General features: G+C 53.2%; 3 protein-coding genes across 3 annotated transcripts in view; 1 reads left to right on the forward strand and 2 right to left on the reverse strand.

Moving 5' to 3' along the window:
* Positions 1-304: 304 nt before the first annotated feature.
* Positions 305-741, forward strand: IUM83_19922 (putative Mitochondrial Carrier (MC) Family; the record flags this gene model as incomplete). Its single annotated transcript, XM_067944992.1, has 2 exons — positions 305-658; positions 730-741. 2 exons carry the CDS (start codon positions 305-307, stop codon positions 739-741), a joined length of 366 nt encoding a protein of 121 aa, XP_067780831.1.
* A 3,559-nt stretch (positions 742-4,300) lies between these two features.
* On the reverse strand, positions 4,301-6,194 carry IUM83_19923 (Copia-type Polyprotein; the record flags this gene model as incomplete). Its single annotated transcript, XM_067944993.1, has 4 exons — positions 4,301-4,387; positions 4,455-4,587; positions 5,180-5,491; positions 6,055-6,194. The coding sequence occupies 4 exons, from the start codon at positions 6,192-6,194 to the stop codon at positions 4,301-4,303; spliced, it is 672 nt and encodes a 223-aa protein (XP_067780830.1).
* A 6,246-nt stretch (positions 6,195-12,440) lies between these two features.
* Positions 12,441-23,876, reverse strand: part of IUM83_19924 (Zea mays Retrotransposon Opie-2) — a gene marked incomplete at both ends in the record, with an annotated part of 43,700 nt that continues 32,264 nt past the window's right edge. Inside the window, 3 exons of the mRNA XM_067944994.1 lie at positions 12,441-12,926; positions 12,989-13,122; positions 13,207-13,416. Coding sequence (XP_067780833.1) covers positions 12,441-12,926; positions 12,989-13,122; positions 13,207-13,416 — 830 coding nt within the window. The remainder of the gene's footprint in view (positions 12,927-12,988; positions 13,123-13,206; positions 13,417-23,876) is intronic.

The raw sequence follows: 23,876 nt of genomic DNA on the forward strand, positions 1-23,876 counted from the left end.
CCCTCTCGTTTCTTTTATGGTCCACCCTCCGCGAAAATGGGGGGTCGCACTGTACGGCGTAGCCCACAATTAATAATACAAGGTCTGGTAGGTCGATTTAGATTTGTAACAAACAGATGCGATGGTGAACATTCAATGAAAATCGTTCAAGGTGTATTCAGTCTAATTTAGGAATTTAGTTAGGGTACTGCGCAGTTACTATCCTACAGCAGTAATATCGACTGTACGCCTCGAAAGAGTGCCAAAAGGCACAAAAAAAAAACATCACGCCGACCGGTACTCGGTGCTGCAGTCGGTGTCAGGCATGCTGCTGCTGCCGACGCTCGCCCGACGGTTGGAAGTGGTCCTGTGGCGACTGTCGCTGTCGAACCAACGTCAATTTGTGCGTGATATTGTGCCCATATTGAAAAAGACGAGTCAGTCAGTGATGCCAGCGTGTAGCGGCGGGAAGAAGAGGTCGTCGACGCCGTCGGTGCGCTCTGTTGAGTCGAGAGCGAGTCGACCGTCCCTGTCTGGCATCGGCTTGCGGGGCGCCAACGTGGTGAGCTGCAGCCACTGCGCGAAGCACCTGATCGTGAAGAATGGCGCGTCGGCGGTCAAGTGCCCGTCGTGTCACGGAGTGTCCAAGATGTCCACCACGACGAGTAAGCTCTTGAGCGTTAGTTCTAATTGATGTGCATGTGCATTCTCTTTCTAACCTGGTCTGCGTCTTGTTTTGTGTGGATGCAGCCCAAGCGATGAAGCATTGCAAGAATGGGGTCCTCCAGAGCGTTCCACAGTTGTTCAAACTCTATCGGAGCATTCGACAAAAAATCTGCTTCAAGCGTTCACGGGCTTGATTGTCGAGCTCTTCTTAGGTGCGCCGGGCTCGGTTTCGGGACGGAACCATGGCTACTAAGCCAATAGGCTATCCAATTAGAAATGAGACCGTGAATTAGGACGTGACTGTATACAACCAGGACTAATGGACCGTGAGTCATGGTACAGTATGTACTTCGAATGTGTTCGCTGAGCAGCTGAAGATGGAGATTGTCGCAGTGAGAACGCGTAGCATCGTTGGAAGTAACGCGCAACGAAGATTGCTCTCGCTTAACGCTGTACTACAGTCAGCTGCCTACCCAGACAGAATCTAGGTTTCACCCTTGTGGGGGGTGCCGTAGAATTCACCTGCAAGGAGCACTGCAGCATGCACGACACGTGGCGCGCGAGAGAGCGGACGCTTCATCCATTTCAGCTATCGCACCCCAATCTCCAGCTTCCGTGTCCGTCTCCGCCTTCTGAAGGTGGAGACGAAAACGGCGAATATCTTCTGTTGTGTTGTTGTAATGAGCGTTATTTTGACCAATAGATATTGTCAATTCCGTCCAAATTTGCCACAGACGGGCGATTTGGAGAAAGGCTGGAATCGGCAGTAAATCAACGCGTAGCTGTGAGTGGTCAAAATTGAGCTATAATAACCAATGGGGTGCTCGCATTATGCTGAAGTGCGCACCGCGCGGAGAGGACTATGGAGGAGGCTGCTACACGGCAACTAACACGGTGTACCATTGCTTGTTTGCGTACTACAAGCTCGGGTACTCAAGACAGCACCTGGCACATATATTCAAACAAGTCCACACAGCCTTTATGATGTCATCAAAGAATTCCCACTGAAAACAGCGGTGCTAAGAGTCTCAGCCGACGTATCAAGTTGATTGGTCGACGCCTTCACGATAGGCCGAACAAGCAGCTGATAAAGAACGTCAGGGACTGCCGTAGTCGCTGCGGTTGTAGGCGTAGCTGTCGGAACCCTTCGGCCGCCGTAGTGACTGCAGAATCGGGTGGGGCAAGTTGTAGTGAAGGTGCACTCGCAGAATCATCCGTGTGATCCACGACAGCACTCGCTTATTTGCTCATTGGCAGCTGCCTTAATTGCAGAGAGGGACTTCTCTCTCCGTCTCGCGATGCATGAATGCCCGTATGGAGGCTCAGCGGCGTTCGGAGCATCGACGAGCTTGTCGTATTCCACAGTGCTCGTACAGCAGGAGTGATGGTTACTGTCGGATAGAATATTCCGTATAACAGGATGTTGCATTGGCTTCTCGATTGGCTGATCGATTCACACAGACGACCACCGAAATTTCGATTGGAACGCACAATAATCACAAAAAGTAGGCCCACGCGTTTGATAATCAATGTTGCAGAAAACTGATATGTACCAAGAATTTGTGTGACTATCTTGTGATCGCACTTAACCGGAGTGGTGTGCGATTTTGAAGCTATTTGCCGACGTGGCGACGGAGCAGGATGCTGACGAGCTTGCTAGCCAGGTGAAGACGGTGAAAGACAATGTCATCGGAGAGATGACTGTGAAGATGTACACCCGTGGAATATATCGCTACGTGGCGTGGCTTTACGAGAACCAGAGAAGTGTCCTGTGCGATGGTTTCATTGATGCTTTGCGCGCCGTTTATTTGGAAAATGCCGACTTGGGTATAGCGATAGTATTCATTTGTGCTTTAACAATTTGCCACCTCATTTATTACGAATTGGAGGATTCATTATGGCGTTTCTAGTTTATCACAGTGAATATCTACGCACAACACTGAGTGCACTGCACCCTTTGTTCCGCAATGCCCTTTTCGAAAACGCCAGGCTCGTGTCCCAGTAGCAACAACGGCTGGTTTGTCGGACAGCACGTGCATCGGACCGAATGAGGCCCACTGGGGTTCCTCCGCACGTTCATTTGCTGGTAGCGATGGAGAAGCAAACGGAACAACTACAGCTATTATCGCTGTCTGTTGGCGGGTTAGTGCCGACCGTGGTAGAGCTAATAAAATCAGAAATGTCGCGCAGTCAAAACTCTGTGTCAACCCGAGAGGTCACCTCAAGTGTATCGCGGGCGCTTTCGGATTGCGGAATATTCGATCTTGTTCAGTCCGTTCAAAATCGTCTACCTTGTCAGTTAGAACGCAGTGTCGAACCTGATGAATTTCCGCCAGAGGACTTAGCCACGGATCTCACACTGCTACAACAAATCTTTCTTTTGTGAACGAAAGATTTACACGAGCACAACCCGAATTTGATATTCCCAGCATGTCGTTAATGTGTGGTTGGGAGCACTGGTGCTGTGGCGACCCATCTGGGCAAGTTGGTCCGTACCGCTTTTTGCAATGGCAGGACCTCACCTCCAGTAAGAAGCGAAATTTTTTTATCAAACTATCGATGTATGATGATGGAGGTGCAAGCCAAAATACCTAGATGTTCCTTTATAGCAACACCTAGCGTTCAACAAGCGCGCGAGATGCTTGAAGGTGTGATCGCAGAGCTTCCGATCAGCGATGTCATCGCCAACAAACCGTCAAAGGCGCAATGATCAACTCAAATGGTCTAGTGCCCTGAATGAAATCCGGTAACATCGTCGCAGATCGAGTCGCGACACACAGTTTAGCAACAAACTTACTCAATATGTAGACAGGAGTGCATGAATCAAATTTGTCTTACCTGTCGTGACGATTTTGCTGGGTGGTTGTGCTAGACGCTGTATTTGCATTTCTACCAGCGCAGATTGCCGACATCGCAACCTCGTTGGGGTTATGCAGGTGGCCATGTCGATGTCCGTCCTTGACTTCCTGCCGTCACATGCACGGCTTACTCAATTCAGTGGCGTTTAATCTGATGCTGCTCGACGAGGCAGTGCTCGTGTTTGTCCAGCGTTTGTAATACGGGGTGGTATTGAGTTTCATGTATTACAGTAGCTATCTTACGCCAACAAATTCGTGAGAACTCTGGATTGTGGCTCAGAATAACAGTGGTTGTATCGAAAAGTCGCCAGGTGTAAAACGAATTCGTGTGCGCACAAACGCACAAGAAACGCAAAAGTTTTCATACAACAAGGAAGTCAGACGCCAACAAATTCAAGAGAATGATGTATATGCAATTACAGGTGTTTTATCAGGGCAAAAAAAAATTCAGATAGGTAGACGAAGCTATATCGCAATACACCTGTTATTTCTAATAGATTCGAATATCGCCACAAATATCAAAGCAGCGGATTAGTGCCCGGAATAAGTACGATCCTATGATCCTGGTTTCTCCGTCTGTGTCTGGGTCTCGGAATAAATTAAACGATTCTGATTGGCGGGCTGTTTATTCCCCGACAATCCATTAATTCCCACCTCCAAGGGGGGTGGGAATTGTTTGAGGATTTTATTCCGAGATAGGCATCAAATTGGAGAGGCAGATAATCGCGTGGTTGCCATGGACGACAAAGGCGACGACGCTGCAGCGCTCGTCCTTTTGGTGGTCATTGGAGCGGCGGCTACGTGGTGGGGCCGCCTTGGGAACATTGCCAGTAGCGCTTCGATACGCCCGATAGAGTGACCACTTTCTTCTTCAGCCATTTGATCTAGATCATCACACTAACAGAGTCATCAATAAAACATTATTAACAAATAGTTATCAGGGATGTTCACCTTATCCTTGCACTGAAGCACAGTGTATGCCTTTTCCTCCACTTTATTCACTAACGTGGCCACCATCACCCAGGCAGCACCAACTTCAACGTGGTTGCGCGCGCGCGTGAACTGATCCTTCGCCGTCACGTAGCTAACATAGTTTACAAGCGCAATGTGAGGTTATCTCCCTGCTAGGTCAGTTGCACCACAGCAGTAGTCCTTACCGCACGGTGAACAAGGTCTCTGTAGCCTCCTTGTCCACAACTCGGGGTCGGCTTTCGCCGGGCGCCCACGCTTGGTCTGCTTCTTGGTTGCTTGCGGCACGCACGCGGAGAACACGGGAGGAGGCCGCTTCGTCTCAACCGGAGCTTCTTCGTAGCAGTTAATGCGCTCCGAGACGAATAGCGTCGACCCTCGCTTGTTGCAGCGTAGCGCCTCGAGGTGTCAGCGAGTAGTGTAGAGTCTTGACTGTCGAGAAGAGGTAGTAGAAAATGGAAAATGTGCTCTTGTCTTGAGTGAGGCAAATTCCAAAGTGATTCATTCTTTCTTTTAGCCAACCACACTCAACTACATGCAACGTACCACACAATAGGGCACGAGGAGGAAGGCCCCAGGCACAAACACCCCCTTTGACCAACTGCCACGTGGACAGCGGGTCGATCCCAGCCAATACTGACGGGCGTTGACATGTACGTGAGTTTCCTGGAACTACCACCGAAAAGCTCATACTCCCCCGAACTCACGTATCCTTGTCATTTTCATCGTCAGCATGGTGTACATCCGTCGACGACTTCACTTGTACGATCGTCGCGCCCACGCGCTGATCAACTACGTCAACGACGTCTTCAACTCCGAGTAGGCGTCGCAGCTTCTCAAACTGCTGCGGTCCAAGCGCTTTTGTGAACATATCTGCGATGTTCTCTGATGTAGGCACGTATTGCTCCTTCAGCTTCTTGTTTTCAACAAGTTCTGCAATCTTGCGACTCTTCTTAGCGTAGCGCTTGACACCTTCAAAGTTGCCAGCTTCACTGCATACTTTGATCCCCCTTGGCCAACTGCCACGTGGACAGCGGGTCGATCCCAGTCAATACTGACGGGCGTTGACATGTACGTGAGTTTCCTGGAACTACCACCGAAAAGCTCATACTTCGCAGGCGGGATCTTCTCCGCCGCCAGCAACACTCACGGTGGCGGGTTGCGCAGGGGGGCGGGGAAGTCATCAGGCGGAGCGTCTCATCCGGGGCGGGCGACAACAGCATTTCCATGACGCTTGTTTGCGTACCGGCGCGACCCAAATTTCCAACTTTCCAACTGCGAGGAGTCATCCTCCCTGGGGTTGTCTATGCGATCTGAATGGTGCGAGGAGACTCAAGCTAGAAAAACGATTTTGACAGGGTATTTGTAGCAACAACACAATCCCCAGCACCAGCACTCTGGGGACAGCGTCTGGGAATTGCATCTTCATTTATCCCCAGACCCAGACCCTAAAGGAGAAACCAGGGTCTATGAAAAGGAGTAGGCGACATTTGTGACTCCAAAGTTTATTTTTAGGGGTGCTGGTGCCGTGTTCACATAATCAGGTTGTGCTGCGTCTGCGCCAGCGTGCACACATGCACACGTGCGCACCTGCGCCATCACAAGGCGCGACTCCTGGATCGACTCTTGCAGCACGGCGTTCTCCACTGCTCGGTCGTGGTACGACTTGGCCCCCTCGCCCTGCTGCACGAGCACCTTGGTCTCCTCGAGTCTGGCATGCAGCGCCTCGATCTCCTTCTACAGAGCCGTCTTTAGCGATGCAGATCATGCGAATTGCCCAGATTCCTCTCGCTCAGTGACTGGTTTTGTTCTTCAAATGAACGGATACAGCGTTGGCTTCAAGAGCAAGATGAGAAGAGCGTCACTGATGACACGTGCGAGTCAGAGCTAGTCGCTGCCAGCATGTGTATCGAAGATTTACTGTGGGCCAAAAAGCTACTGAAGGAACTTGGACTGTGGCAGCAGAAACCAGTGCTTCAGATTGATAACCAGAGCGTTTGTGCCTGGGGCTTTCCTCCTCGTGCCCTATCGTGTGGTACGTTGCATGTAGTTGAGTGTGGTTGGCTAAAAGAAAGAATGAATCACTTTGGAATTTGCCTCACTCAAGACAAGAGCACATTTTCCATTTTCTACTACCTCTTCTCGACAGTCAAGACTCTACACTACTCGCTGACACCTCGAGGCGCTACGCTGCAACAAGCAAGGGTCGACGCTATTCGTCTCGGAGCGCATTAACTGCTAGGTTATGAGCCCAAGGGTCTAACGGGTGTCGACACGCCTCTTGAAGTGCAAGTAACACAAAAAACAAGATGAGTAACGCTGGGGTTGGGAATGTGCAAGGCCAGCAGCAACAGCCGCTCCCGGCTGCCAACCGAGCGAGAGTGAGCAACAAGCCTCCTCGGTTCGAAGGTACATTTGAGCTCTATTGTGCAGAGCTGGAACTATATCTGGCGGAGCGTGATTCGTGCTAATCGCGCGGTGGAAGACAGTCTACCAAAGGAAGTGACTTCGAGTCACGGAGGGTCAGCGGTCATGGACGACGCCCACGGGCCCGGGGGAGCGACTTGGTCGAGTAGCGACGAGTCTGAAGTGGACGAAGTTCACGACACGCGAGCGACTGGACATGGTGCGGCACAAGCATATGGATCAGCTCAGCCCCTAGCACCAGGTCGGCGTCAATTGTGGCACCAACGACAAACAACAGGACCCCCACCACCAGCAACTCGAATGTCTTCCCGTGTGAGAACTCCCAACGTTCGACTTCGAGATTACCAGCTGATGGTGGAGGAGAAATTTGTCGGAGATCCGGCGACGGTCAAAGAAGCTCTGAGCTCGCCTCAGAGAGACGAATGGTGGGCTGCCATGCAATCTGAGTATGATGCATTACTTAGAAACAACACCTGGAAGCTGATTGACCCACCGAAGTCATCGCCAGGACATCCTATTAAGAATCTCACTTCAAAGTGGGTATTGCGTGTGAAACGAGACGAGCATGGCAAAATATTGCCGTACAAAGCGCGTCTGGTGATACACGGCTTCAAGCAGCGTTATGGAGTTGGGTATTCCAAGACGTATGCAGCCGTGGTGAGAGTTATCACAATTTTGCTGGTGCTACTTATTGCTCTTATACTGAAACTCAATGCGAGGCATGTCGATTTTGACACTGCGTTCCTGAACACAGTGCTGAAGAAGTTTGTTATCCTGATGCAACAGCCTGATTTCTTTGAAGACGGCACCGGTCCGGTGTGTTGGTTGTTGAAGGGACTTTATGGGCTGATACAAGCGGCTCGTTTGTGGTATCAAATGCTTCACAAGCCGCTGGTGAAGATCGGCTTTAATCGCAGCACGTTTGATGTCGGACTCTACTACAAGTACATTGACGGACGGATCACTCTCATCACAGTGTACGTAGATGACATAATTATCGTTGGAAAGCCTCATGACATCGACCAAGTAATCGCTGATTTGATGGTTGAATACTCTTTGAAAGATTTGGGTCGTGTGTGTCATTTCCTGGGAATGGAAGTGCATTACGAACCCGGTGAACTACTGTGCATCTCTCAAACCGCGTACATCGACAAAATTCTGCACCGTTTTCATATGACGGAAGCTCGAACGGTGCGATCCCCTCAAATGATGAACGAGAAGGATCAGGCTATTGAAACTGATGAAACAAAAGTGAATGATCCGTCACTGCCCTACCAAGAATTAGTCGGTGCTTTGCAGTATTTGGCCACGTGCAGCAGACATGATATCGCAAATGCAGTCCGAAGCCTTAGTCGCCATGCCAGTAGCTACACCAAGAGAATTACGCAAGCGCCAAGCGAGGGCTTCGCTACCTTCGTACCACTCGCACATTTGGACTGGTCTACAGGCGCAGCGAAGATCGCCCGGAAACGACCTGTCGCCTTGCGCTTCTTCGAGACGCGCTTCATCTTCCGCTGGGGCTCGACCTGCTCCTGCACTGGGGACGGCGAGCGAGGAATACAACGCCGGCGAGTGAGTCGCCGGGCCGGCGGCCGGCGTGTCCTCTCCAATTGCAGTCGTGAGCTCCATCAACGTTGCTGCAGCGCCGTGGTGCTGTGGTGGTTGCGGCCACTGGAGGCGCTCCAGACCTACAGCTGGCGGTTGTCCACCGCGTCCTGCAGCTGCTGGTGCTGCGGCGGTTTGGCTTACAGTAATTAGTCTGGCCCATACTAACATTAAACATCGATTTTTTTCCACTCATACCAATTAGTCTGTCTTCAAGAGGGACAGACTAATTTTGAACAAAGACTAATTTTGAATATCTAAATAGACAGCTGGTGGTAAGGAGAACGTGTATTTATGTAGTTAAGACTGTCGCTTTCAGAGTTTTAGGTAAACATCAAACGATGACTTTGTCGAGGATGTGGGTGTCTGCTCGCTCTACGCGGTATCTAGCTTCACTTTTGGCTTTGTTGGTTGGCGCTTGTTCATCTGCTGTCTCGCTTTCAGTGGGTACTTCCGGATGATTTCCTGTAAGTGAGAAAAAAATAGCGATGTTGGCCATGTACCATCAACACCCAGCACATAGAGCAACACACTTAGTAGCCCCAAAAAATATAGTCTGTGAACTGTCCACAAGTGCCCCAAAATAAAAGGCTGTATAAACCCTCTTCTTCTCGTTGGAACGCAATTTTCCAGAGTGGCGACTCTGGGCCTATGTATTTTGTTATTATCTTCTTTGTTCTACATAGTCCAACCTGCCCAAGTCCATACTGGGACGGAGGCGGATAGACACGGGCCACCTCGTGGGAAGCCCTTCCAGAGGGATCACCTGAATCCCTCTGGCGTAAGTGGGAGTGGGCGACTTTGGCCACATAGGCACTGGTTGTCCCCGCCTGCTGCCGCGTCCAACACCTCCCCCACAAGCAGCGCATTGGGTTCCTCTACCCGCGCCAGGTGCGTCTACCTGAGGCCGCACAGGCCACGCTTGCGATCATGTTGAACCGGTCCGAGCGACGTCGGCAGGCATGTCGCCGGTGGGCAGGTACTTAATCGCAATCTCACCGGCATGTAAAAGCCCCTTGACAGCCTTGAACCGCACGTCGACGGTCTTCTGCTAGTCGCGCAGACCCCACCGTCGCAGCCGCGATGGTTGGCTGGCTATCCATGGCAAGCATCAGCGGTACATCCTTGGGTAGCACTTGGCTCACCAGCATCTTCGTGGGCTCGCCGTCCTCGACTGCATCATCCGCCGCTATGTACTCGACCGCCGTACTCGACTTTGCCACGACGGTCTGCTTCTTGCTGGACCAGGCAATCGGGCAGCCGAACAGAAACACCACGCGCCCCGAAATGGACTTGCGATCCACCTTATCGTCCGCCCAATTGGCGTCCGACGCGACCAGAGTTGCCTCGCTGTTCGGCTCGAGGCGCAACCGCAGGTTCTTCGTGGTGTTTAGATACCGAAATAGAAACTTGGCTGCATCCCAGGCGACCTCCCGAGGGTGGGCGCTGTGTCGAGCGAGCTGACTCACAGCGAAGCTTATGTCCGGGCGCGTGACCCGGGCGAGGAATAGGAGTGCCCCGACTACCTCGCGGTAGGGCATCCGCCGCATTATCGCGACTTCCTCGGGTGTTGGGCAATCAGACACTTCATCAAGGGGCGTGTTCGGGACCATGGGGCTGCGCTGCGGCCGCGCACCGTCTATCGCGAATCGGTACACTTCGTCGACGTAAGCTTCTTGTGAGAGCAGCACGGTCGACGGCCCTTTGCGCTCGACCCGCATGCCGAGGAAGTGATTGGGTTCTCCCAAGTCCTTGATGCCGTACCGCTCCTTCAGACTTGACATTAGGCGTTTGAACGTGGGTCTCGTTGGTGTGAGCGACGACCAAGTCGTCGACGTTCAGGCACACGAGTAGCAGTGAGTCCTCGACGTATGTGAAGTATAGGCAAGCGTCAACATCAGTAGGCTGTAACCCATAGCTGCGCAAAAACGCATCGATATTCCACTTGCGTCCCGCTTGCCTCAAACCGTAAAGGGCCTTGAGCAGTCGCCATACCTTGCCTTCTTGACCGGCTCGAGCGAAACTTTCCACCGGTTTCATGTGGATGATCTCCGGGAGGTCGGCCTTCACGTACGCCGAGGGAACATCACCCTGGCGCACCACGAACTGAAATTTAGCAACCAGTACGAAGAATATCCGCACGGTGTGGAGCGTCGCGACTGGGGCGTAGGTCTCGGCGAAGTCGCTCAGGAACTGCTGTCGATCTCCCCGGGCGCAGAGGTGAGCCTTAACCCTTACGATCTCGCCTCGTGCACCGGTCGTCAGTCAGAACTTAATCGTGTGGTTGAGCACAGCCCCGCTGGGTGGTGCGTCGACCCACTCGAAGGTGCCGTTCTCGAAACGTGCCTGCACCTCTTCCGATATCGCGCGGTTCCACTTGACCCACTGCGGCGACCGGCGCGCCTCCGTGATATTCAGTGGCTCTCGCAGAACATCCCCCTTAATGGCGAAAGCTGCCGCCTGTGTTACTGATTGGCTTGCTATTCGCTTGGACTGGCGTCTCGCCGTCGACACTGACACGTGCTCGCTGCCGCCCGAGCTGGTTTCCGACGCGCGGGTGTTACCGGCATCGTCCACTGGAGCGAAGTCGGCTGGGTCCTCCTCCCCCACGTCGCGCAGCTCGTGGAACATCCGGTCGATCAATCGGACGTCGTTGGCCTTGATCACCGGCGAACGCGGACCCGGAAACCACACTTTGTAGCCCTCGACTTCGTCTGTGCACCCTACAAACGCACCCAGCTCGCCACGCGGGTTCGTGTACTGCTGATACTTGACGCGAATTTCCTCCGGGATGCGGGTGGTCACGGCCTGGCCGAAGATGGGTACCTTGCTCATGTCTGGGCGTCGCATGAAAATCTTTTCGTGTGGTGTGATCACTTCACCGCGTTTGGTGATTCGGTTTCTCAGGAATGCAGCGTACTGGAGGGCGTCGGTCCACATACTGTGGAGCATGCCAGAGTCGGCGAGCAACGCGGATGCCATTTCTGTCACCGTGCGCACCGCTCGCTCCGCCACTCCGTTCTGGTAAGAGCCGTAGCGCGCTGAATGTTCTTGTGCGATACATTGGCTTTGCACGTGGCGTCGGAAGTCCTTGTTGAGGAATTCAGTTCCGCCGTCAGTTCTGATTACCTTGATCTCCGACGCCGGGGCCGCCGCCTGTCGCTCAATTACCTCCAGGAGCACCTTCATCTTTGACGTTGCCTCGGACTTTTTCTTCAGTGGATACACCTGCACGAATCCGCGCCATGAGATCACCATAAAGAATTGGTGCCCCTCCCGGGACTTGGCGACTGGTTCGCTCAGGTCCGCATGCACGATGCTCTCGGCCACTTCAGCGCTACTGGTTCGCTTCTTTGGCGGTGCTCGTGTGCTGACCTTGGTCAGTGCACACACGATGCACGTTGGAGGTTTTGTGCTCTTGGCTATGCGTAGTCCTTTGACGACTTTGTTCTTAGCCATTCACTTCAGTGTTTTGAGCCCGACATGGCCGTACCGCCGGTGCCACGACTCAAGGTCGGTGCCGAGCAGAGACAACGCTGCCGCGACTCGCAGCTCTTCGTCGGTGCGTACTTGGTGCACCGTCACCAGCGGGTATACGCCCTTGACCACTCGTGCAATGCAGGCAACCTTGCGGTGGCACCTTCTCAGCACGGAGCTGCCCTCCAGCGTGAAGACGAGATGGATATGAACGTGCGAGGAAAATTGGGAACGAAGTATACGTTTTTCAGTACGAAATACCGCACGACACATGTGCCCTTCCCGTCGTCCACCGATCTTGAGGTCCCCTACGCCAGTGGCCACCACAGTGTGTCCGTCCGCGACTCGAACGACCAGTGGCCTGTCCTTTCGCTTATTTGTGAGATCGTCGGGTTGGCCGGTCAGGTGGTGTGCCGCGCCCGAGTCTAGCAGCATCGGGCTCCACCTGACGCCTGCCCTTCACTCGTCGTCGTCGTCTACGTCTGCGCCCGCAGTCTCCACGTCCTCGTCTTCCTCTGAGTTGTCCACGTCCGCCAGCTGCGCTGACGCCTCGTTGCTGTCTTCGCTGACTGGCTCGTTCCGCAGATACTTGCGATGGAAGGCCGCTGTGTGGCCTTCACCGCCGCATTCGAAACACACGATATGCCGAGTTTTCCAGTGAAGGTGCCGGTGTTCTTCGGTTTCTTCTTTCGCTCGACCACCGCCGTGGGCCTCTGCCGCTCCCTTCTTGCTGGTTTCGGGCTTCTTTTGCGACTTGGGCCTCGACGGTGGGGTTCGCGCCTTGGCCTTGGCCTTGCCCTTCGCCTCAGCGCTCGTAACCTGTGATTTCGCATTATGCTTTGTCCGATCTGGCAGCCGGCCGTCGGACCCGGCCTTGCGTGAGAGTACTGCGATCGCCTTCTGGAGCTCTCGCTCTGGGTCCTCGCACTCGAGGTCTGTCTTGGTCTCCAAGATGTCAGTGTGCTTGGCGTATGCTTTCGAACGAACGCCACCAGAGCGCAACGTACGTTCGCGCGCTGAGTCTTTCCACCCTCCAGTGTGTCTGTCATCGGCAACAGCCGGTCTGCGAACTCACGGTATGTCTCGTTCAATCGTTTTCGTTCGTTCTTGATGCGGTCGGCGATGTCGACGCCGAGCAGGACTGGTCAGCAATTGTGCACCAAAGCATCGCCGGCGTCGGCATACGAGGCGGCGGAGTTAACCCGGCACCATTCGCGATACCAACGCGGCGCCATGCCCGTGAGGAACGTCTTGAGAATGGTCTTCGTGACCTCGTCGCTCCAGCCTTGTCCCGCGAGGACTTGAGCGTCGGCTATCTGCTCGTCGAGCTCATCGCGAAACTCGCGCGCCTTGGTATCAAAATCGCCCGATTGCACTGCGCCGCTGAACGCGTTGACCTCGATGTTACGCAGGTAGGTTTTCCCATTCTTCTTCTCTGCCACCGTGGCTTCTTCTTCCACAGCACCACCAACGTCTTCATCGGGCTCGCGTTCGGGTTACACTGCTCCTCCTTGATTCTGGTGTCCGCTGATGTCGCGTTGGGCCCGAAGAGTGTTTGTCGTTGAAGTGGGTGCGAGTGTTGGTCCTGTCGAGAAGCGCGGTAGTTGTGGTCGATGTGCGGGGTAGACGGTTTATTTAATACTGAATTGCTACTGCTAGCCTAACATGCATGCCTCGCTGTGCTCCTACGCGAGCACAGGGCTCTCTTTGCGTATTTCTGGGGTTTTCCTTGACTATGCGCTACCCTGCGTCTTTTTGTTTTCTTTTCATTTCTTTTCTACTAAATGCATGTTCCATGTTTCTTTTTCATGTTTTTCCTACAAAATGCATGTTCACTGTGACGGCTGACCCTCTCGGGTAGCTGCCACAGGAATTAAGCTCTCTGGCCGCGAGCAAGCAAGCCAGAGCCTTTGCGCCGCATCGCTCTGGCTTGCTTGCTCAGCAGGCCAGAGGTGGGCCTGACATCTCCCCCTGGTTGACTTCGCGTTGGCGTAGTCGATACCCATCCAGGAGTTGACGCCAATGCGAAACGTGCTTGATCTGCGCTTCGCTTTCCCAGGTTGCCTCATGCTCCGGCAACCCATGCCACTTCACGAGCCATTGACGTTTACGACGTCTAGTTCGTTTCTTGAGCAGCTTCTCCACAATGTAGAGTTCTTCTCCAGTGTCCTCGTCCAAGATTAGAGGTACAGCCTTCGGAATCGGTCGATTCGGAAAATCCTCACGATTCGTTTGGTAATGGGTCAGTAACTCCACGTTGAATGTCGGATTAAGACGTTTCATCGTGCGCGGCAGTATCAACTTCGCCACGTTGTCGTTCACCATACGTTCAATCACGAACCGTCCAACCTTCTTAGCCGCTAATTTCGCTTTCTTCAATTCCGTGTTCTTGTTTACGGTTTTCAGCGGTAAGTTCTTCGTGTCGAGCAGCACTAAGTCACCTCTTTTAAAGACAACTTGTCTGCGCTTGCGATCGTAGTACTCCTTTTGTCTTGCTTGAGCTTCTTCCAAATTCTTCTGAGCACGTTCTACGATCTCCTGTCGCTCCTTCGCAAAGTTCTTCGCGAACTCCGCGAGCGTCACATCATTCTCCGATTGCAGCAGGTCTTTCATCTCCTCTGCCACAATGTTTGACACCTTACGTCCTGTGTCAAGTTCGAATGGCGCGAACTTCGTAGACGCGTTGACGAGGGTCGAATGCGCATATTCGATAGTCCCTAGGTGCTTAACCCAATCGTCACCGTGATACGAGATCATACATCTCAATGCATCTTCGAGCACGAGGTTCTGGCGCTCCGTCTGGCCATCTGCCTGAGCTCGGTGCGCAGTTGTCATGCTGAGTTTGATACCCATCAACTTCATCAATGACTTCCAAAAGTCCGAGATGAACTTCGAGTCGCGATCACTGATGATGACCTTCGGCAATCCGTGATGCCGAACAACTGCATCAAAGAACACTTTAGCCGTGTCCTTCGCGTCAGCTGTCGAATACGTTGGTGCATACTTCGTTCGCTTGGACAACTTGTCCACTGCAACTAGTATTGCATCAAACCCTTCCGACACTGGCAAACCCGTGATGAAATCCATTGACACCACATCCCAGCATTCCTTTGGCACTGGTATCGGCATCAGTAGTCCTTTTTTCTTCTGGCTACTGGACTTCCATCGTGCACAAGTCTCACATGTGCGAACGTATTCCCTTACGTCGCGGTCCATAGTCGGCCAGTAGTACCATTGCGCTGCTTTCAGGTACGTACGTCGACTTCCAGGATGCGCGGACGTCTTTCCATCATGAAATTCGATCATGACATTTGTGCGAAGCTCTTTTACCTTCGGCACACAAAGTCTGTAGACAGTTTCGCCTTTCGTCTGTTTGAAAAACAGAAGCCCATTGTGCTTGACGAACTTCTCCTTTCCTGCTCCATTAGACCACTGTTGCTTGAAAGCAGGGTCTGATTCGTATCCTTCCTGAAACGCTCTTTTCGTCTCAGGTGCCAAGTGCGGACTTACAAAATGATAGTCGACGCTGTTGACTTGCTGCTGTGTTACGCCAATCAGGCGACCCTCCCCCCGTAAGTTGACATCGTCGAGTAACAGGTGAGTATCATCCGTTGACAAGTTGCGCAACACTGCAGACTTAATACGGTGGTCATGAACTGGTGCGGCATTCTTCGCGCATTCGTCGTCGCAGTCATGAACCGTAAACGTCACATCCGGAAGAGGTGCTTCTTTCTCCTCTTCGTCTTCCAGTCCATCCGGTGGAGGCCGTGAGAGCGCATCCGCTACAACGTTCATCTTACCTCGCACATGATGCAAAGTAAACGTGTATTGCGAAAAGTGCGTCAAAAAGCGAGCCATCTTTGGTGACACTCGTGGGTGATGCAACATCCACGAACACGCTGCGTTATCCGTGTAGACGTCGAATGGGCGTCCATGCAGATAGTGTCTCCACTTCTCCGTAGCCACTTTGATAGCTAGTAGCTCCTTCTCATGCGTAGGCCATCCACGCTCATGTTTATCCAACTTCTTCGAATAGAAGGCAATCGGATGATCTGCTCCGTCATACTTCTGTGACAGAACTCCACCAATACAATGTCCTGACGCGTCCGTCGTCACGATAAACGGTCGCTCAAAATTCGGCAACTTCAGCGTAGGCGCTTGCTGAAGAGCGAGCTTGAGATGCAAATACGCGTCCTCCACAGGCTTCGTCCAATTCCATGGGGCATCTCCCTTCGTCAAATCCCTCAACGGACGAGCAGTGTCGGCAAAATCACAGATAAATCTGCGATAATATCCTGCCAAACCCAAGAAACTCAACAACTCCTTTCGATTCGTCGGAGTCGGATACTTGGCTATCGCTTCCGTTTTACGCGGGTCAACGCTTACTCCTGCCTGCGAGACAACATGTCCTAGGAAAGCCACTTCGGACTGACCAAACGAACACTTTGCCATGAGCTTCTCGCGACGCAGTACCATACAAACTGCACGTAGATGCTCCACATGCTCCTCCATACTCTTCGAGAAGACGCAGATGTCATCGAGATACACGACGACAAATTCGTACTTGTCGAACAGCTTGTGCATGAGCCTGGACCATGTCCCTGGCATTCCAGCCACTCCCATGGGCGCTACACACCACTGATACGTTTCCTTGTGTGTTCGAAACGCAGTGTACGGACGACTTGACTTCACCACCAGCATTTGATGATATCCCTGCGCAAGGTCGATCAACGTGTAGATGACACAACCTACCATCTTATCGAACAACTCCTCGATTAATGGCAACGGGATCTTGGCAATGACAGTCACGCTGTTGAGATAGCGGTAGTCGAACACCCAACGCAACGGAATCTTCAAATTGCCGCTACGCAACCATTCAGCCCTTTTCGGCATTTGACCTGTGACTGGGTCCTTCTTCGGGATAGCGAAAATGTTCGAAACCCACGGCTAGTTCGACACTTCAATCCATCCTTTCTTCAACTTGTCTTTGACAAATTCTTCGAAAGCATCCTGTTCCATCTTCGACATGCGGAACGGTGCACGAGAGCTTGGTTGAGCCCCCTTCTTCAACGTCACTTCAAAGTTGACTTCACGCATCGGAGGCAATCCGTCTGGTAATTGCTCCGGAAACACATCCTTGAACTCCTTACCGACTACGTTGAAGATCGGTTCTGGAATTCCTTCCATTTCGGGCACAAGTTGTATCTTTACCCGAAACACCTGCTCATACTCGCCTTCCTTCAAATTGTGCGAGAACGACGGTGCATCGACGTCGATGAATTGCATCCGGTCAGGTATGACAACCTCCTCCTTTTGCCAATCCACTTGAGGGTTGTAGTCCTTAAACCACGGTTTCCCCCAAAATGACGTCGTGCGACTCCGGCAACTTCCATTCCACGAACTCGATCGCTGGAAAGAAGTACCCATCCATGCTCACTGGCGCTTCCACGTGTTTGACATCCGTCGCCGGTGTTAACGTGCCATCAAAGCGCTGAGCTTGAAGTCGTCTTGACAGAAGCACATTACTAGCCAAACCTGGCATAATCATGTTCGTGCTTGCACCCGTGTCCAACAGAATTCGGACATCTCTGCCATTGATGCGACCCTTCCTGATGAAAAGGTTACTCGTACGTTCGGACTTCACTGCGTTCACCTTCAAGGTCTCCGTTGTACTTGTTGGTTGCGATCCTTGCTGAACCAACTTCACTGGCTGCTTCTCATGCAACTCAGCTTCCTGCTCTGGCGGCGATCCGCACACACCAGACTCCAATTCCGGTTGCATCGCATGCAAACTCGGTTCTTCAACTGGCTGTAGTCCACACGAGCCAGCATCTTCCATCATTTCTGACGCTGCAGTGACAGTCTCTTCCACTTGTACACGTGCCTTGTCCATGAATGCCTGTAACTCATCCGCTTGTTCCTGGATGTCAGCCACACTCATAGTCACGCGATCCATGACGACAGTATCCACCTGTTCGTCATCCTCGAGGACCATGTTCATCCTCGGCTTACGCCCTTGATTACTGCCCGAGTTGTTGTACTTCGGCGCATTCCGCTTAGCCATTTGCGTCTGCTGCGGCTGTATCGGACATTGACGAGCCCGATGGGCGCTACTCCCGCACCGGAAACACAGGTTTCGGCGCATACATTCCTCCTTCGACGGTACCCTTACGTTGTCGATCTCCATCGGCACTGGTCCATCGTTGTTGCTCTTCGATCGTCTGTTGTCGTACGATCGGTACCTCGGTCTGTCGCGTGCTCCTTCCGAGCGTCCACGATGCGCGTGAGACCGGTCATAGTCGAGCGCTACGGTAATAGCGTCGGTCAACGTTGCACTCCTGCGATACTGGACTTCCTCCCGAATACTTGACGGCAGACCACGCAAGAAATACATGATCTTGTCCAGTTCGCTCATCTCCTTGACTTGAGTAATCAAGTGCCTGAACTTGCTGATATAATCGGGCAAGTCTCGACACTGACGCTCCTTCAAGTCATTCATCTGGTCCCGAAGACGTTCTTGCAGATCCGGAGGCACGAACTCTTCCTCCAGCTTCAAAAAGAACTCTTCACATCGTCCTTCTTGACGATGTACCACTGCGCGGCTCCATACTTCAGCGATCCCGCTAACACAGCCAAAATGCGTCCACTCAACTTACTATCCTTCCAGTCTATGCCCTTAGCTAAAAAGTACTGCTCCACCTGCTCCCGGTATAGTTGGAACGATTCCTTGAGCGTTCCCCCGTAGCTGGGCATTTTTATCCCATCCAGCTTTAGTTGCGACAGCTGCCTTGACTTGCGCAGCTCGTCGATCAATTCTGTCTGCTTTTCCATGGCCGCCAACATACTATGCATTAGTTGGACCGGATCCGCCATCTTGAACACGGGAAAACTTCGTACTTTGTGTGTTCACCCTTGAAACTTGATACCGGTGGGAGAAATCTACTTTTAGGGGCACTGACTAAATGAAAGTAAAAGAGAAAACCTGTTAAAGAAAATAGCCTATGCTACTTCCTAAAATTGGCCGAGTTATGCGCTGTGGGAGGTCTTGGACTTCTTCGATGCCTTTGAAGAGGTCGATGACACGTGAGAGGTCGATGACGTGTGAGAGGTCGAGCGGTGACGGTTGTCGTCCTGGTCTTCGCTTCGCCAAATTTTGCTGTGCCGGGCTACCAAGAACAAAAACTGACTAACCGGCTTCGAGACTTATAGTGCTCGATTTATATGCGGTGCAGTCTTTTGAGAACAGTAGCTACTTGGGCAAATGGGCTGTCACCGGGGCCAGATGCAAAACAGATTTGCACCACGGCAGCCCTCCAGTTATTTCCCACGGTCAGCGTACAGTAATAGGTTGCCCTATTAATGTACCAAAGTCTCCCCAACAGCTGGGTTGGTCACGCTGACGTGACACTTACACCTCAAGCTGAAAAGCCTCCCCTTGAGTGCCGTGCAGCAGCGAGCCTTCCCCCCGCAAGTGCTACCAGATGTCGCGTTGGGCCCGAAGAGTGTTTGTCGTTGAAGTGGGTGCGAGTGTTGGTCCTGTCGAGAAGCGCGGTAGTTGTGGTCGATGTGCGGGGTAGACGGTTTATTTAATACTGAATTGCTACTGCTAGCCTAACATGCATGCCTCGCTGTGCTCCTACGCGAGCACAGGGCTCTCTTTGCGTATTTCTGGGGTTTTCCTTGACTATGCGCTACCCTGCGTCTTTTTGTTTTCTTTTCATTTCTTTTCTACTAAATGCATGTTCCATGTTTCTTTTTCATGTTTTTCCTACAAAATGCATGTTCACTGTGACGGCTGACCCTCTCGGGTAGCTGCCACAGGAACTTCAAGCCTCTGGCCGCGAGCAAGCAAGCCAGAGCCTTTGCGCCGCATCGCTCTGGCTTGCTTGCTCAGCAGACCAGAGGTGGGCCTGACAGCTGAGCACAGCTGCAATGGCCACCAGCGCTGGGCCGACCGCGGCGATTTGCGCCACGATCGCGGGGTCGTGATTATCGAAGCCTCCTGCGGTGGCGTTGCCGGAGCCGGCTGCAACCGAGCTGGGCGGAGCTCCCTGAGCCCCGGCGCTGCGCTGACGATTGCGTGGTTGCGAGGCCGTCGACCTGGTGTGCGACCTCGCGCGGCCGGGGGTCCCTCTTGTGTTCACCACTATATTGCTCGAGACTTGATGCGGCTGTTAATCTGATGGAACCCGATTCTTCTCGTTGGAACGCAATTTTCCAGAGTGGCGACTCTGGACCTATGTATTTTGTTATCTTCTTTGTCCTACATAGTCCAACCTGCCCAAGTCCGTATTGGGACGGACGGAGGCGGATAGACATGGACCACCTCGTGGGAAGCCCTTCCAGAGGGACCACCTGAATCCCTCTGGCGTAAGTGGGTGTAACGGGGTTACACGTACAAGTGGCTGCAAGCCACTTGTGAATTTAACAGATAGGTTATCTGTTAAACGTTTTGGATACTTCCTCACATTGGTGTAAGACACACCGATGGATACATTGAAGTGGACCACCACAAGGAGTGGTCCACACACACCCAAAAGATCTTATTGGTAGAAAGCAGCATCTTTCTACCAATCAGAGACATGCATATTAGCGGGGCTCTGACAGCCAGCCGCTGCCAACCCTTTCATAGATGATAAACAGTTTTTAGCAGATTTTAGAGGAAGATCAATTTACAAACAATACAGTTCTCATTTTACCTTAAACTAGCTACTTGGAGTCTTGTCTAAGTTAAATTATATTTGTGTACTCAAATATAATTAACCTAAGTAATTACTAAGTACTTACGCTTCCTCATACACGTTGCGCAACGTGTAAGCTAAAGTAGTGAGTCAAGTTAGACCCACTACACCTGGTAGCACTTTGTAGTCCGTCCAACGACCGACTGCTTGACGTTCGTACGCGGTGTACGAACGCGGAGCCGAGAACCACATGAGCACGGAGGTGCCCATGGAGAGCTCCAACACGCCTGCAACGCATGTTGCACGCGCTGACTGCCCCCACCTGTCTGACCCAGAGTGGGAGGCCCTCCAACGACTGTCAACAGTCATTGGAGAAGCGGCGATAGCTACAATGCTGCGTACGCTATCGCCGACGGAGCAACATGGTGTTGCTCTGGGATTCATCATGAAGGAGCAGCGTGACGCTGCTTCCTCAGTGACGGCGTCGTCAGGGACGACACCGCGTGCTCAACCATTAAAGTTGAGCGTAAGCAATTACGTGGGAAGAGAGGGCGAGCCTCTCCTCCGATGGCTTGTCGAACTCGACACAGCCATAGCGGCTCGACGCATCGTCGACCCGCTGTCGAAGGTCGCGTTCGCCATGTCCTGCCTTGGCGGACGCGCAAGGAGTTGGGCGTATGGACGCTGACTCTCCGATCCTACGTGCTTCAGCACGTACGAAGTATTCAAGGAGGAGCTCAAACAAGCGTTTGAGCCCCCGCAAACGAATTCCGGTCGAGGGCGGAGTTCCTCGACCTTCAGCAGGGTAAGCATGATGTCCATGCTTACGCGCAGCGCGCACGATATTTGGTATCAAATATCGTGACTAACCTGATTGACGAGGCGACCAAGGTCGTCACGTTCATGAAAGGACTTAGAGATGGGCCTGTGAAGACCTATCTCTTCCGAGAGTACCCGAGTACTCTCGAAGCTGCGATCACTCTTGCCATGCAAGAGGAGTTTAGCCTGCGGCAGGCTAAACTGCATGTGAACGTGCCGAGGCCGCAACCACGCCCGGTAGCGAGGACGGGAGGTCCGGAACCAATGGACCTCTCGAGCGCAACAACTGCTGGTTACCAGCAGCAGGGAGGTAACGTGCGATGCTTCCGTTGCGGAAGGATCGGTCACTTTGCACGGGAGTGCACAGCTCCCATGCCCCCTGGAGGTGGCCGTCGTGGCGATGCTAGGCATCGCCGCGGACCAACAAAAAACGCGAACATCCAGTAGGCGCGGGGCGCCCTACTGGTAATGCAGTCGCGCGTGCCGACATCGGGCACGCGACACTAAGGACTGCAGCCCCCAGTGAGACCAGCTCTCACTGCAAGAAACAAGATGACAGGCCGAACCTAGTCATCTTGAATGTTTACTCGAAGAGAGCGAGTGACTCTCTTCGAGCTTTGGCAGATTCAGGCGCGTCGAACAACTTTGTTCGACTACGAAGCCTGTCGAGACTTGACTTCGAGGAGGTAGATACACCTCGAAGTCTTCTGGAGGTACGACTGGCAACAGGTGCCATCGTGAAGACCGAGAAGCGCGTCGTGAACGTGCGCTTCTCGTACAAACAACGAGTGTTTGTCGAACACTTTATCGTCCTGGACCTGGACGATAAGTTCGACGTGGTAATGGGCATGCCGTGGCTTGCACGGCATGATCCGGTGATAGACTGGAAGAAGCGCACGCTCGTGCGCTTCGGACGCGATAGCGGAACAGAGAGCGATGGCCCTGTTACCGCAGCGCGCGCACCAGCAGGTGCGCGCGGCTCACCAGTCGAGACAGCGCTTCATGCTGCTGTCCCGGAGTGCCCAGGAAGTGCGCGAGGGCGCGCACAAGTGAGACCCACGTCGGCAATGCTGCCGACGTCGGAAGAAAAAGATGTGTTGGTTCCGGGAACCAACACCCACGTTCAAGCGTGTAAGGGACAGTCCCTGACCCGAAGCGGTCAGGTCGACAACGACGCGTCGGCTCCGGGAGCCGACGCACCCTCGGTCATGAGGGGCTCCGCCAATGAATGGCGTCGAGGTGACGAAGGCGTGTCAACTCCGGGAGTTGACGCTGCAAACAGTGCGGACGGTTGCAAACGTACCGCACTGACGCAATTACATGCTGTCGTGCAGCCGGGCTGCACGACGAAGCGCCATGCGATCAAGCCGGGCTTGATATCGCGCGCCCGCAGACAGGGTCTGCCGGCGAAGGGACACATTACCGTGCAGCCGGGCTGCACGAAGGAAAATGCGGTCAAGCCGGGCTTGATACCGCGCGCCCGCGGACAGGGTCCGCCGGCGAACGACTGTCCACGGCCGGGCCTGGACAAGAAGAACAACTGTGCGGAGCCGGGCTCCGCACAACAAGAAGACGGCGCAAGCGGAAAACGCTGCGCAAGTCTCGGTCCGGGACCGAGACGCAACAAGAGCAGTCTGCTGGGCAGACTGCGGCGGTGACGCCGAATGTCAAGACGCTAAGCGTCTTGACGCGCACCGATACTGGATTCCAGTATCGTGACACGGAACTCGCTAGTCCTCCGACGACGGCGTCGGAGTTGACTTCGCTCCCAGCCATGAGCTGGAAGCGCTTCACGCGCGACTTGCACGATGGACGCATCGAACAAGTCTGCGTTCTTTCGGACAGCGAAAGAACGGCGAGCGAGAGCGAAGAGCTGAGGCAGCTCTTCATGGGAAGTACCACTGAGAGTGAAGACACTCTCAGTGCGAAGACGAAGCGAGAGCGCTTCGAGGAATAAGGTTGGGACTCGCTGAAGTCGAGTCCCTATTACGAATTGTTGAGGGAGTACAAAGACGTACTCCCGGAAGACATTCCTGCGGAGCTTCCGCAGGATAAGGGCATTCAGCACGAGATTGATCTCGTGCCGGGCACGAAGTACTGTGTCACGCGGCAGTGGCCACTGCCGCGAGAGCAAGTGAAAGCGATCGACGACTTCTTTGAAAGTCGTCGTAAAACAGGACAAGTGCGGGAATCAAAGTCCCCGCACAGTGCTCCGACGTTCTGTGTCAAGAAGCCACAGGGCGGATGGCGCATCGTTCATGCCTACAACAAGCTGAACGATGCGACGGTACCGGCGCAGACGCCGATACCGCGAAAAGATGTTATCATCGATTCGATGGCCGGGAGCACCGTTTACAGTGCTCTCGACTTGCGAGATGGATTTTATCAAATCCTA

This window comes from Phytophthora cinnamomi (assembly GCF_018691715.1).
Source record: "Phytophthora cinnamomi strain GKB4 chromosome Unknown Contig124, whole genome shotgun sequence".
Taxonomy (NCBI): Eukaryota; Oomycota; class Peronosporomycetes; order Peronosporales; family Peronosporaceae; genus Phytophthora; species Phytophthora cinnamomi.